Genomic DNA, 12714 nt, shown 5'->3' on the forward strand with positions numbered 1-12714 from the left:
GTGCACTTCCATCACCAGCATTAAGACACCACTTGGTCGTGAACTGTTTTGAAACTTATTTTTGCTCAGTACGCATACCGTTAATTCCAATGTCTTGTCAATTGCAGTACACAAAATTTGGTGGTCATATTTGTGTCTGCACTTTTGACGTTTAACGTTTTGAAGTTTGGGTTCCTCGTGAAGTTCCTTGTGGAACACGAACGGGAACTTCTATGTGTTTAATACCTGTAACACAGGAAGAAGGCATAACAAAGTGCATTCTCAGACACGTGCAGCAGTATTATTCCAAATCAGGGGTGGGGGACCCTGTTCCTGGAGGGACATGTCTTTTTCTGGGTTATGTTTACGCCAAATTCTCCAGCTCCATTAGCTAATTGGCTAACTCTATACACCAGCATAGGCCACACATATATTAGACCACAATAACATGTCTAACAAGAACTGTTTGTGTTTAGCAATCATGAAATTATTAATAAATGCCAGAGCACATAAATAACTGGGCTATTCAATAAGTAATGTCAGACTCGGATGTTGTAAATCCAGAGACGTACCCCTCCAGGACTGCCATTCCGCAACCGTTCTAAATCTTGGTGAAAAAGTGCTTTGACGAGCCATACTTGCTACCCGTTTCCTAAAACCATTGGGTATTGGGTATCAGGCATCTTCGTCCTGATAGTACTTGAGTCTCGAATGGTAGAGGTGAAATATTTTCTGGAGCAATGGTACGCAACCATGTTTCTGGATCTTCTGCATCTTTGAATTGTAAAAAGCAGTGTACCTTAAGTACATGATAACCTGCTTTACCTGAACTGGCAGTCAAATTTGGATGGGAGCAAAAACCATCTCCACCACAGTAAGGCCAGAGCTTCATACTGGGAAACAAATCATATCAAGAAATGCATGTAGGTTTTCCACTGACCGCATGCTTTGTAATACACAATTCCAGAAGTTTCACCTCTTAATACATGTACTAAGAAAGTCTGGCCTGTCTTCACAAACTTTAAAAACTTTGTGCTTGTCATTTTAGTTCTGTGATGTTATGGCCTGCATGTCTTAGTTTCATGTATCATTTGTTTTATGAGCAGCTCAGCTTTACCATCTTTGGGGGGGTTTTTTTTCCCCCCTTCCCCCAATATTCAACCCCCCTTTGATACACTACTGGAACAATCCAGGTCAAATACAAAATGTGATTTCTTACAGTGGATGTCCTCACTTTAAGACAGGGGCGTCAAACTTGTAGAGGGCCACTGTGTCTGCAGGTATACGTTTCCTTTCAGTCAGCAACCAATCAAGGCCTTGAGGGTGTGTGAATTCTTCAGCCAATCAATGACTTTACTGGTGCGAAACACACCAAAAACCAGCAGACACTGACCCACCAGAACTGGATTCTGACACCCATGCATTAAAGGGGCAGTCCAAAAATGAAATTGTAATAGAATTAATTGAATGTAGTGACAAATTGGATGAAACAAAATAAAATGCCCTCTGTCCATTACTAGAGGCGGTCTTACACTTTCAACCTAAAACTTCCAGTCATCTGGAATGTGAGGGCTTTCTGTAATCCCCAAAGTACTTCATTTTCTAGAAATGCCACTGCAGTCAGAATGTGTAGTTTTTTCTCTTTATTTTACTCCTTATCCGCCATTTTGGATTGTTTGACCGCTAGAAAACCTGAGTGAAGGGATGATGGATGGTACTGACGTGGATGTGCCCAGCCTCTGTTCCCTCAACCTCCTGAAGCCCTCTTTCTTTGGCAATGCCACAGTTTGTTTCTCAGGTTATGCAAGAAATCTACCTCTGCAGGTTGTACATGAGACTAACTGTGAAAGAAGAGGGGAAAAAGTCAACTTAATCCTTTGAAGATGAAAAAAAGCTTTTTATTTTTCAAAATTTGCCCATTTTTCCCTTTGATTGTAAAATGTTGATAGTCCTGTCATGCTTTTCAATAAAACATTTTGTAGAATTTTTCCACATTACTTCATGTCTTGGTTTTAATTTATATGCCTACACAGTATTTGCATAGCATCAATATGCACTGTATTTATGACTGCTCAAGAGTGGGGTTGTTTGAGACAAATTTGATATGAAATATGAATTCAAGAATAGATACATTCAGCGCACTGTCAGACGTATCAATTCATCATACATTTAACACTATAAAAACTTTACAATTCCATTAAGTTGATACGAAAGATTTTATTGCATTTTTATACCATGTTTTGCACATGTGTAATGTGTAATTACACTGGAGGGAGAAGGTAATTATGCTATGTGCTCTTCTGATGTGGCGGCCAAAATTAAGATGGAATTAAAATAACTGCAGCTTGCAATACCGAGGTCATTAAATAATGTTACAAGTTGCCACCTGTGTTTAACAAAGTATCTTTTTTAAAGAAAGATGGATAAATACTGTTCATTTTGAGACCAGCTTACAGAAATGTCACAATGTACGTCACCAAAAAAAAAAAAGAAGGAAAACAAAAAAGTTAAAGGTGAAACTTGGCCATGAGTTAGTCCAGCATTGGCCCTTCAGACAGCATCCGAGCTGCTGTATCTATTCAGGTAAAGACTGGCCAGAACAGCCACAGGGGCCTGGGAGGTGAGGGGTAAGTTACCCCAACCCCTACACAGACCCTTCAGCCCTGCAGGGTTGCGATTTGGATTTGAGGGGGGGGGGTTTACGAACCCTGGCCCTCCAGCTCGGAGGCCGGGGTGTCTGGCTCCTCATCGTTGTAGATATTCTCCGCCTGGAAAGGAGAAAGGGACTGAATCATATGCAGTTAAGCACTTAGGAGAACATTAAGCTGTTGAAATGTAATATCAGTTTTTTATACATAAGATTTAAAAAGCTGGGTATTTTTCCAAAACAATTGAGCTTATACGCAATGCTTAAAGTTACAATTGCAGCAGCAGTCTCAACCTGGCAACCAAACCTACAACCTCTTAAGCCCAGTTGGCTAATTATGAATGAATATAGATGCTACACTGCCAGCTGCTTGTCATGCATCACTAAAATCCTCAGTAATACAGATTAGTTGTGAAACTGTTCATGCTACACATTTTTTTTGTAATTGGTGGCCAACCTGAAATTATGTGTAGTAAAAATCCACTGCTAGACAGTTCACATACTTGTAATAATGTCAGGCACTGGAAATAATGTCAGGGGAAAAAAAAGTTTTTTCTTCATTAGAATAACCCCAAAAATATTTTCGCCACAACAAAAAAATGTATGTACTAAAATGTTTTTAAATGGAAACAGTCAATCCTGTCACTCTGAATCCAGTTCAAACCATTCAAACTTTAAATAGTCAAGTATCTGCATAATTAAATTTGTAGATTGTTTTACAGCCAATTTTGTCATTGGTGAAGGGAGTCCATATTTTGCAAGCTAGCAATAGGATAATGAGGCATCATCACCAAACATTTTGTCCATATTTGAACCAATTAAAAGGTTTTGCTCTTCACAACAGAACAGAAGTAATTGGTCAAAGCAGTGAGTTACTGATAGCTCCATTTTGGTGTCATACCTGAATCTCCCATCATTGATTTCAAATGGTTTTAATTACAATTATTCAACTACTTTTCTGCCAGCTCTTCTCTCTAAAGTGCTCACAGACCCCAGGGATTTCAGTTGGCACTTACCATCTGCCAAACCTGCATGATGTTGTCCTCAGACACAGAGCAGATTACCCAGGGTTCATTGGGGTTCCAGGAGAAGTCTGAGATCTTTGCTGTGTGCCCACCGTGGATGAACTGCGCAGGAGTGGAAGATAAACATTAAAGCAAAGCTTCATTTCACTTCCATGCCACACCCCCTAACTTAATCAGATCCCATTACTACAGACTGCATGGACAGCTCTCCACTACAGTCAGATTACACAAACTAGGACCAATACCTGTGCACAAACATCTGATCAAAGAACCAACATTTACTAAGCTCAGGCAATCAAACTTGAAATGGAAGCAGCTTGCTTGCGTGTGATGTCACAACTCACCAGGAGCTCAGGAGGTCCATCCTCTGCATCCTCAGCCGACTGCTCCTCTCCAATTTTACTAGAGGAAGAGAGGCAACCATTCCAGTCACACCCACTTACATCTCCAGCACTGGGTCCACTAAGAGTCTGCAGTCTAAATTACTGTTCATGGAGATTAAGAGTCATGTGTGTTAGGTAATGATCTGGAGCCTTAGAAGTAGTTTCTGAATTCCAAAAGGTAATTGTGTAAACCAAGATGCAGCCTGTACATTGCTTTTTTCTGGGAGTAGTGGTACTTGTAGTGTCAACAGTAGTAGTATGTTACCGATCCCAAAAACAGGAAATTGCAAACAGCTACATGTGTACAGGTGGTGATGTCTCAAACGTGCTTCTCACAGCCAACTGCACTCCATAAACGGCAAACAACTTCACCCAGAGTGTCTCAGACCACTGCCGTTCATTAGTCATTTTTGGCCTTCCTGGCACCCAGGTGCATTTTAGACAGGAGACAAGAGAGAGGAGACTTTTCACACCCCACAAGGAAGGAGGAGGTGCAAGGTTAGAAGTTTTATTTAGCAGGATGATGCCATTAGAAAAAGAGCGGGACTAAAATGTTCACCTTAAATCCCACACGTTGAGCCGTCTGTCTGTTCCACTTGAAGCCAGGATGGTTTCATTGTGAGGGGACCATTGCACCTGCCGGAGAAATCAGTAATTCACTGTCAGTGCAATAAAGTCCAACACAAGAACACGATTCAATAATAAACACATATACATAATGTTTCGTTTACAAATACCCTCATTGAGGTTTATGATTGTGTCAGGCTTGTCTATACATGGTGTGTGATAAACTGTCTCTGAAAAAATATAGGAATCCATCGTATAGTAGGGCTACGTTCTTTACCCTGGGTAAACCAAGATATAGCATGTATATTCATTTTTAGTAGTGGTACTAATACTAGTATTAGCAATAACTAGAGGTTTTAGCTGTGCATATGGTATTGATCCAAAAAATGAGTAACTGCTTCATGAACAAGCATCACAGCATCGCATTCAGAGATGATGCACAACACATTTACAAACTATACACAGGTAACAGGGCGCATAAATTCCTGTATTTTATGACACTGGAGTTAATGTCTTAAGACAAGGGAAAGAAGCCAATTCATGCTCAGTGGAATATATACTTGGAAGATTTCGTCCTTGTGCGACTCGAAGGAGTGTAGCTTCAGCTTGAGGTTACGCAGATCCCAGAGAGCCACCGTCTGAGGAGAGAGAGGCCAAACTCAGAGCCGAACAACATCAGGAATCACCACAGGAGGGAATACACAACCACACACCAAAGAGGCCTCCAAGTAAGGTCCACGGTTTAAGTGTCATACGAGGGAATGAAGAACAAGAACAAGCACTTGCGCTCCAAGGAAATGGTAAACATTTTATTTCGGTGTAGTTTTTAGTGGCCACCACATGCTGACATTTCTTATGCTAATTTGGAGCATAAAATAACTGGAGCTTTTCTCAATGATTGCAAGTAAATGTGGGCTTTTATTTATTACACAACATTGATGATTCATCAACAGTCTAAGAGAGATGATTAAGGAACATCAATGCTGTTTTTCTTCTAGTTTAGTAGATTACAACAGTTTTCCACAATACCAACTGCATGCCCTATAGTGCACACTATTACCCTTCAACCACAGACTAGGTTGTGAGCACAGCAGCTATAGCACAGCCTAGGTTGTGTGTGGTGTGGCTATAACACAGTCTAGGTTACGTGCACTGCAGCTATAACAGTCTACGTTACGTGCACTGCAGCTATAACACAGCCTAGGTTGTGCGCACTGCAGCTATAACACAGCTTTGGTTGCATACAGTGTACACAGTAGTGTGTGCAGTTATGTGCAGTGTGGCCTTGTGGTGCTGAGAAGAAGCAGTAAGCAAGCACCTTGTCTGCAGAGCCAGTGGCCAGGATGAACTCGCTGTAGGGGTTGAAGGACAGGCAGTTGACCTCAGCGGTGTGAGCATCCACCGAATGGCTGGGCTTGGAAGTGTTGTTCGAACGAGTGTCCCATCTGTGGAACATTTTAAATATTTTAAACTGATGCCATTACCATATCGAGCCATATTGGACCTTGTAACTTCTCAACATCAATGTCCATACATGTCAGTTTTCACAGATTGTAAAATCGACTAACCAGCCAGTCCACACATCTACTGCCAAGCAATTTATTCAGGGATATAAAAACAGTGCCTTCTTCAGCGTGCACACTTGCATTTTTTGGTTTTGCGTTTAAATGATGTGACAGTGGTCACAGCCAACGGGATAGGGCAGGAAAATAAACAGCTGCAAACAGTTGAACAGAGCTAATGTTCTGGGGAGCTCACATCATCAGCTTCTGGTCGTCGGCCACGGAACCAAAGAGCGACTCGTGGAGCAGGTGCCACGACACGTCCTCCACCACGGCCGTGTGCCCGGTGAAGATCGTCTTCGCGTCCACGATCTTGCCCTCCTTCGGTCCTCCGCTAATGTCCCACAAACAGATTGTCTAGCCAAAACCAAAATGAAATGATACAACGTAAGATACAATATACATTTAGCATATCTAGGTTGTCCCTTAGTCAGGCAGTAAACAATAAACTCTCTCTCCCAATGATCAAGCTCAGTTTAACTAGTGCTTTGAGAATAAAGAGAATGCAGCTGTGTTTTCACACACATGTATGTACTGGTTAATGTGTGTGCATGTTTGTTGCGATGTGTATGCATGTGGCATGTGTATATGAGAAAGTGTATATGTCTGTGAGTATGTTTGTGTGTGTGTAAATGCATTTGTGATGCCTATGTGTGTTCGCATTTGGCTTGTGTGTTCCTGTTGTCTGTGTGTGCGTTTGTGTACATGTGTTATGTGTGTGTAAATACAAATTTGTGTTGTGTATGTGTGTGCACATGTTCATGTTGTGTGTGTGCGTGTTATGCATGTGTTAATAAACATTTGTGTTGTGTATGTGGGTGCAGGTGTGTGTGAATGTGTGTGTGTATGTGTCTGTGCGTGTGTGTCATGATTTGTGTGTGTGTGTGTGTATCTTTGCACAAGATGTCTGCTGCAGATGTGTCATTTTTTTCCCCAAACCACTATAGCGCAAACCACGCCCCGTAGTTGCACTGGTCAACAGGATGATTGGTTAAATGGGGCTCGAGTAGCGGCGCCGAATTTGGTCTTTTAAGCTTTTAAGTACAGTTTAACGCGTGCAGGCCGGCCACAATTCGTTGGATCTCTACCGCGATTTGCTATTTGAAGACGTTTGATTAAACTGCCATGTAATGTATGCTGCATTCTTGTTTGTGCTTGGAGTTTGGTCTTTTCAATTTACTGCACTGCATATAGTTTAACGCGTGCTGACTGGCTAGAATTCCTTGGATCTCTACCGCGAATTGATCTGACTGTCAACTGTATTTGAAGACGTCTTGTTGAGTTGATTGCTGCAAATGACATGCCATGGAATGGATCCTTCAAAATGTACATTTAGATTCATATTACATTTAGTCCATGTATATTAAGCAGTTAATAACATAGCACAGAGTAGGAAAATTAGGTGGGGAGGGAAATACCATTTACAAAATCATAAGGCCTTATTTTCAAATTTATTTTCTAATCATATTATTACAATGCGAAGGCACACTAAGCCAGCGCTCTGATCGTGTTGACCAATGGAATCAATTCCGAACGTCTGTTGCTACGAGACGTGGTTTGTGCTAAAGCAGTTTGGGGGAAAAAATGACGCACTGCAGACACTCACATGGTCGTCAGAGGCGCTGAGGAGGTTCCCGCTCAGGTTGGGGTTCCAGGACAGGCCGTACCCCTCCTTCTGGTGCCCCCGCAGCCGGAGATCTGGGCTGCACTCGCCACTGGGATCTACAGGGGGCCACAGCGCCAGTCAGGAACTCAACAACAACGCCGTAAACACAACACACACACGCACGCACGCGCGCGCGCACACACACACACATACATGTACACAACCGCACACACAAATGCATACGCACATGCACACAAACACACGAACGGATGGCCTAGGATAAACATCAAAGGCAAAGTGCATTCCATTAACACTTTTAGCCAAAACTCCCGGTAGCAGACTTGAACAGAAAGCAGAACTACTGGCCTGGCTTGGAGGGGTGCTTGGTGTAGTCGAACACCAGCACGTCGGAGGTGGGCGTCTTGGTGGCGATGATGCAGGGGTTCTGGGGCATGTAGCGGGCCCGGTTCACTTCTCCCTCGTGGTTGATCTTGATCTCGATTTCGATCTTTCCGCTCACAGAGCCAAATCCACCAAATTCTAACAGAGACTATAGTAAGAAACCCTGCAGCCAGACCTGCCCCAGTGTTTCACACTATGCATGTATACTGATCATGAAGTTAAGAACCACATAAGAGAAACGGCTTTGTTTCACTGAAAATTTAACATTGAGGCAGGTTGCATTACATACACTAACATTTACCAGATACCCCTTTACAGTGACTTGCATAACAGCAGACAGCAGTAACAAGAACATATCATAAGTCACAACCAATGGTATTAGTCAGTAGATAAACCAACCTCATGTTAAGTGCCATCACAGGCGCAAGAGGGAGACCATGGATATAACGCATTAGGTAGCAAATGAAGATATAATATTGGGATGTTGCATACATAGGCTAGTGAGCCCATAAATGTTTAGTTCATGGTTTGTTGAGTCAAGATGCAGTATTGGTTCATCTTTGCTTATTACATGTAACTAGCCAGAAAATTAATATGATTTCTCTGCTAATATGTGACTACGAGCCATCCACTCATCAAGTTCATCTAGCTTGAATGGATATTTTTTCTGTTTTAAACACCATAGCAAATCATTTCAACAGCACTGATAACCACAGCCAGACTGGAAAGATGCAAGCATTTTCATACTTTTAGAACTGAGCTTGATTTGATAATGGGACGTCTAGTCATTCTGCTTTAAGTGAATACTTCACCCAGCAATTTTTTTCACTTCAAAATGACCAGCCTTCCCTCCAATCCCCGCCCGTGATGCCGTTTGCCTTCCAAACAAACAGCCAGTCTCACTACATCTTGGATGAGGATGGGCTTACCTGCTAATGAGAGAGAAAAACTACATTTCAGCAATAAACTGACATGAAATATCAAGTTTTTATGACCACACCTAACAAAACTAAACTGGCTTGTGTAACAAAGAATTCCAATGTACATGTATAATGAATGTACACATGGTTGTGCCAACAAGATATGATGCATTACACGACAGTACGACAAATTAAATTACATAGAGACAGAGCAAAGACGTTGGCTTCACTTTGTACTGAGCTCCTCTGAGATAGCATTTCAAACATCCCACACCACTCACCTCCTTTCTCGCTGTCGTAGTGGGAGGCGTCAAACTGTGCGTCATCGTTCGGGATCTGGACGCTCGCGATGACCAGGTGGTTCTGCTCGTCAGATGTGTGGGTGCCCAACACTAGTCGGTGGATAGCGTAGTCTTTCCCTTCTGGCCTGAACAGTGGCAAAAAAGGCGCAAACATTGTCAGTCGAATATGGTTCTAACGCTAAGTGGAAGCAGCATGTACAATTGAACGCATTTATTTGGCGATGCCATACCGGCTGACGTCAGGAAGCCATTGCACGGTGAGGCTAGGCCATTCCAACGCGTGTGTCATCACTAGGTCGTACAGAAAAGGCGTGTTCTTCTTCCATATTTTGTATTCCTCGTTTATAACTCGCTCCTCCACGGCATCGTCGTACACTGGAAGAGAGAGAAACTATGTAAGCACGCTTGCCACAATTAACCAACTGCTCGATCGTGTGTGCAATTATCTCAGATCATGCATGGGGTAACCTTAATGTAGAACCCTGGTGCTAACTGCAGAAATATGCGTGTATGTGCCCGAAAGAAATTCACAACAAAAACAGGAAATAACAATTTTACTTGAAAGGTTCATAAGAGGTTTTCACTCTCTCAAATTCAGTCATGTATTTTGCAAAAACAAAATAATACATTCTACATGATGCTCTAAAACCATAGGAACCATATTCGATTGTTATTGAGCACTGGCCACTAAAGAGACTGGTTGTAATAATTAATCAGGTAACTGTGAACAGGACCGCAGCAGAACACGAAAATATAGGTTGTTGGATGCTGAGCAGTTATTCGTTGTCGCATTCGTATATTGTCAAACTGTTTAACAGTGTCTTTATACTGCGCTGGTTACTCCTCCGCTGAAATCATGAATCGACAGGTTGCGACCCTCACTAAAGTTTCTTCTTACCGACTCCTTTTTCCGCTGTTTTTCAATATCACAGCTGCTTAGGAACATTTGTTTTTTTTTTTTTTACTTTATTAGCATTCGCTGTGCGATGCCTACATTATAAAGGAGCGAAACACTGTTTTTATTCGCTTCATGCAATAGTTAATAAAGCATCGGGAATGAAAAAATAAACGATTTTCTGTAACTTGTCTTTACGACCCCTCGTTCCCCAAGAAGGATGTTTTTGCAGCTTGCACGCGATGGGCGGTGTACAATATTGAGGAGAACACAAACCAGGAACACAGAGCTCACTAGACAACTTAAACTCGTTTTCCTGTTAGCTACTTCCATACTGCAAAAATACGCTCATTACGACATTAGCTAGAGACATAGCTAGTATGCAGCATTGCTAGCTGTCAGAGCATTGCATCAAAATGGCTGAAACAGAAACATTCTGCGTAGAATGTGAGAGACGCATACGATCATAGCTAGCTAGCTAACGTCACCAAACACATACTATAGGTAGCATTAACTAGCTGAAAGACTGCCCAATATCGCCACCGTTTTGCAAAACCCATAAAGACTCTAACTAGAGATACAAGCTACTGTTAATTAGCAGCTTGTTTGTTTATATCGCATCGACAATAAAATGCCAGAACGGCACTCAACGTTACATGAATTCACTACAAACCTTGCTGGCTAAGTGAATAATCCAGCTAGCTAGCGTTAGCTACTGCAACGTTACTTGCTGCTACCTGGCTAACCGAACGGATAACTAGATCATTTTTGCATTGACAATGTTCTGATTTTTCATGTTAGCCAGCAAGCGTTAGCTAGCTAGCTAGAGTGCTTGCAAAGAACAACGCCGGCTGGACCGCACGCAGAAAAGGCGTGCTCATTGTACCTTCTTTGTCCGCCATTTCTTGGTGTGCGCTGGAGACGAATGAAGTTGAAAATCAACAATTGATAATTTTGTCCGGACGGAAAACAATTCCGTCTTCGATTCCTATGTATCTTTAAGTATGTTTTAGTTTGACCACCCTGTTTCAGCCCGCTGTTTTTCAATCCGTGCTTCCGATTGAACTCACGGGGCATGCGCAGAAACGCTTAGATGACCAGAGGAACTATGTTGTGCTCATGCGCAGTTGATAGTCCTGCTTTATTGCATGTTATCAAAATGCATTTTTTGTGAATATATAAAAGGTGACCATAAATGTAAAAAAAAAATCACTTTTTCGCATTGTTTCGGATGTGTTTTATATCAACAATTCATCATTGTTTACATACTTTTTAGCAGAATCTGTAAGGTATTTGTTTCTAACGTTTGAGTGGGTCATGCCACGCGTATGTTTTCTATTGAAAAGCGTAGTGAGACATTGAAAAGTACATGTAGGAGTGGTACCGGGAGAGGGAACAAATTATTACTCAACAGATCAGTCCAGCACAGAAGCAACTGAAGACGTAAAGGAAAGCACCATTTTTAATGTAAGGCAATGAAACGGAGTATCGAGAGGTTTCACTTAGACCACGTTTCGCATGTATCCAAGACTTTTCAGTGGCGAATTCATTTTTATATGATGTTCAAGTCCAGTAAGAGCTGACGCCCAAACGAAGCTTAAGTATTTACTCCCTTATCTAAACCGATTCCAAAGACTACGTAGGTTATTAAAACATATTCTCCAGATGCGTCTAGATTTAAAGGAAACTGGCCACCAGAGGGACTTCGGGACCAGTACTAAGCAAGTTCCACCTCACATTTGAAACCTAGCTACGTACAAATATGTACCGATCTGTATAAAAACTTCTGCAGTTAAGAATTTATGAACGGAATGGTGGTAGAGATGTCAATTCATGTAAAATTACCCTTGTGAAAATGGATTATAGACCAGTTCCATTTTTACAAGTGACTGTCCTCTCTCATGGTTTGGGTCCTATCTGACGAATCACTCCTGCCAGGGTTAGTGGAGAGGATCTAGATCTGCTCCATGCATACTCATCATTTGTTTTCCTCAGAGCTCCTTTTATGTTCCCTGCTCTTCTTGCAACACCAGATCACTCAGATATCCTCACATTGCTTCTCCTATCACCTTTATCCTTTTGACACACCTTTTCTCTCCCGTTTTAGCACACCTGGTAGATATCACATCCAGGATGGCAATACACCAGACTAAGCTCAACCTCAGCAAAACAGAGTTGCTGTTCCTACCTGGGGAATCCCATCTACTCCAAGACCTCTCTGTCATCATGTTGGACACAGCCACCATTTCCTTTATTTGGACCACTAAAAGCCTCAGAGTAACCCTTGATGACCTGCTGTCATTCTTAGCAAATATCACGTTGTAACCCATACCTGCAGGTTCCTCCTTCAAATTAGGAGGGTATGCCCATGCTTCCTGCGGGCACCTGTAATCTCTTGACTGAAATATTGCAAACTCCTGGCCGGA

The 12714-nt window shown here is 42.0% G+C and overlaps 1 protein-coding gene across 2 annotated transcripts; it reads right to left on the reverse strand.

Annotated features, from left to right (window-relative positions):
* Nucleotides 1–1123: 1123 nt before the first annotated feature.
* rbb4l (retinoblastoma binding protein 4, like) lies at nucleotides 1124–11380 on the reverse strand. 2 transcript variants are annotated; one of them, XM_064327062.1, is made up of 12 exons: nucleotides 11175–11380; nucleotides 9624–9768; nucleotides 9373–9518; nucleotides 8136–8309; nucleotides 7770–7885; nucleotides 6360–6520; nucleotides 5920–6046; nucleotides 5162–5239; nucleotides 4594–4673; nucleotides 3996–4053; nucleotides 3643–3753; nucleotides 1124–2747 (listed from the first exon to the last, which is right to left on the reverse strand). In XM_064327062.1, exons 1-12 carry the CDS (start codon nucleotides 11188–11190, stop codon nucleotides 2679–2681), a joined length of 1281 nt encoding a protein of 426 aa, XP_064183132.1. In that variant the 5' UTR covers nucleotides 11191–11380; the 3' UTR covers nucleotides 1124–2678. The 2 variants fall into 2 exon arrangements, with proteins under 2 accessions (XP_064183132.1, XP_064183133.1); XM_064327063.1 differs by having other exon boundaries at nucleotides 4594–4670; nucleotides 11175–11379.
* Nucleotides 11381–12714: the final 1334 nt, after the last annotated feature.

Source organism: Anguilla rostrata, chromosome 3, assembly GCF_018555375.3.
Source record: "Anguilla rostrata isolate EN2019 chromosome 3, ASM1855537v3, whole genome shotgun sequence".
In the NCBI taxonomy this organism is placed as follows: domain Eukaryota; kingdom Metazoa; phylum Chordata; class Actinopteri; order Anguilliformes; family Anguillidae; genus Anguilla; species Anguilla rostrata.

Bases quoted from the DNA above. Each gene is read 5' to 3' on its own strand.
- rbb4l (XM_064327062.1), bottom strand. The intron at 6,521-7,769 runs GTGAGTGTCTGC...GGTTTTGGCTAG, and splicing joins TCAGCGCCTCTGACGACCAT to ACAATCTGTTTGTGGGACAT. The intron at 3,754-3,995 runs GTGAGTTGTGAC...ACTCCTGCGCAG, and splicing joins ATGGACCTCCTGAGCTCCTG to TTCATCCACGGTGGGCACAC.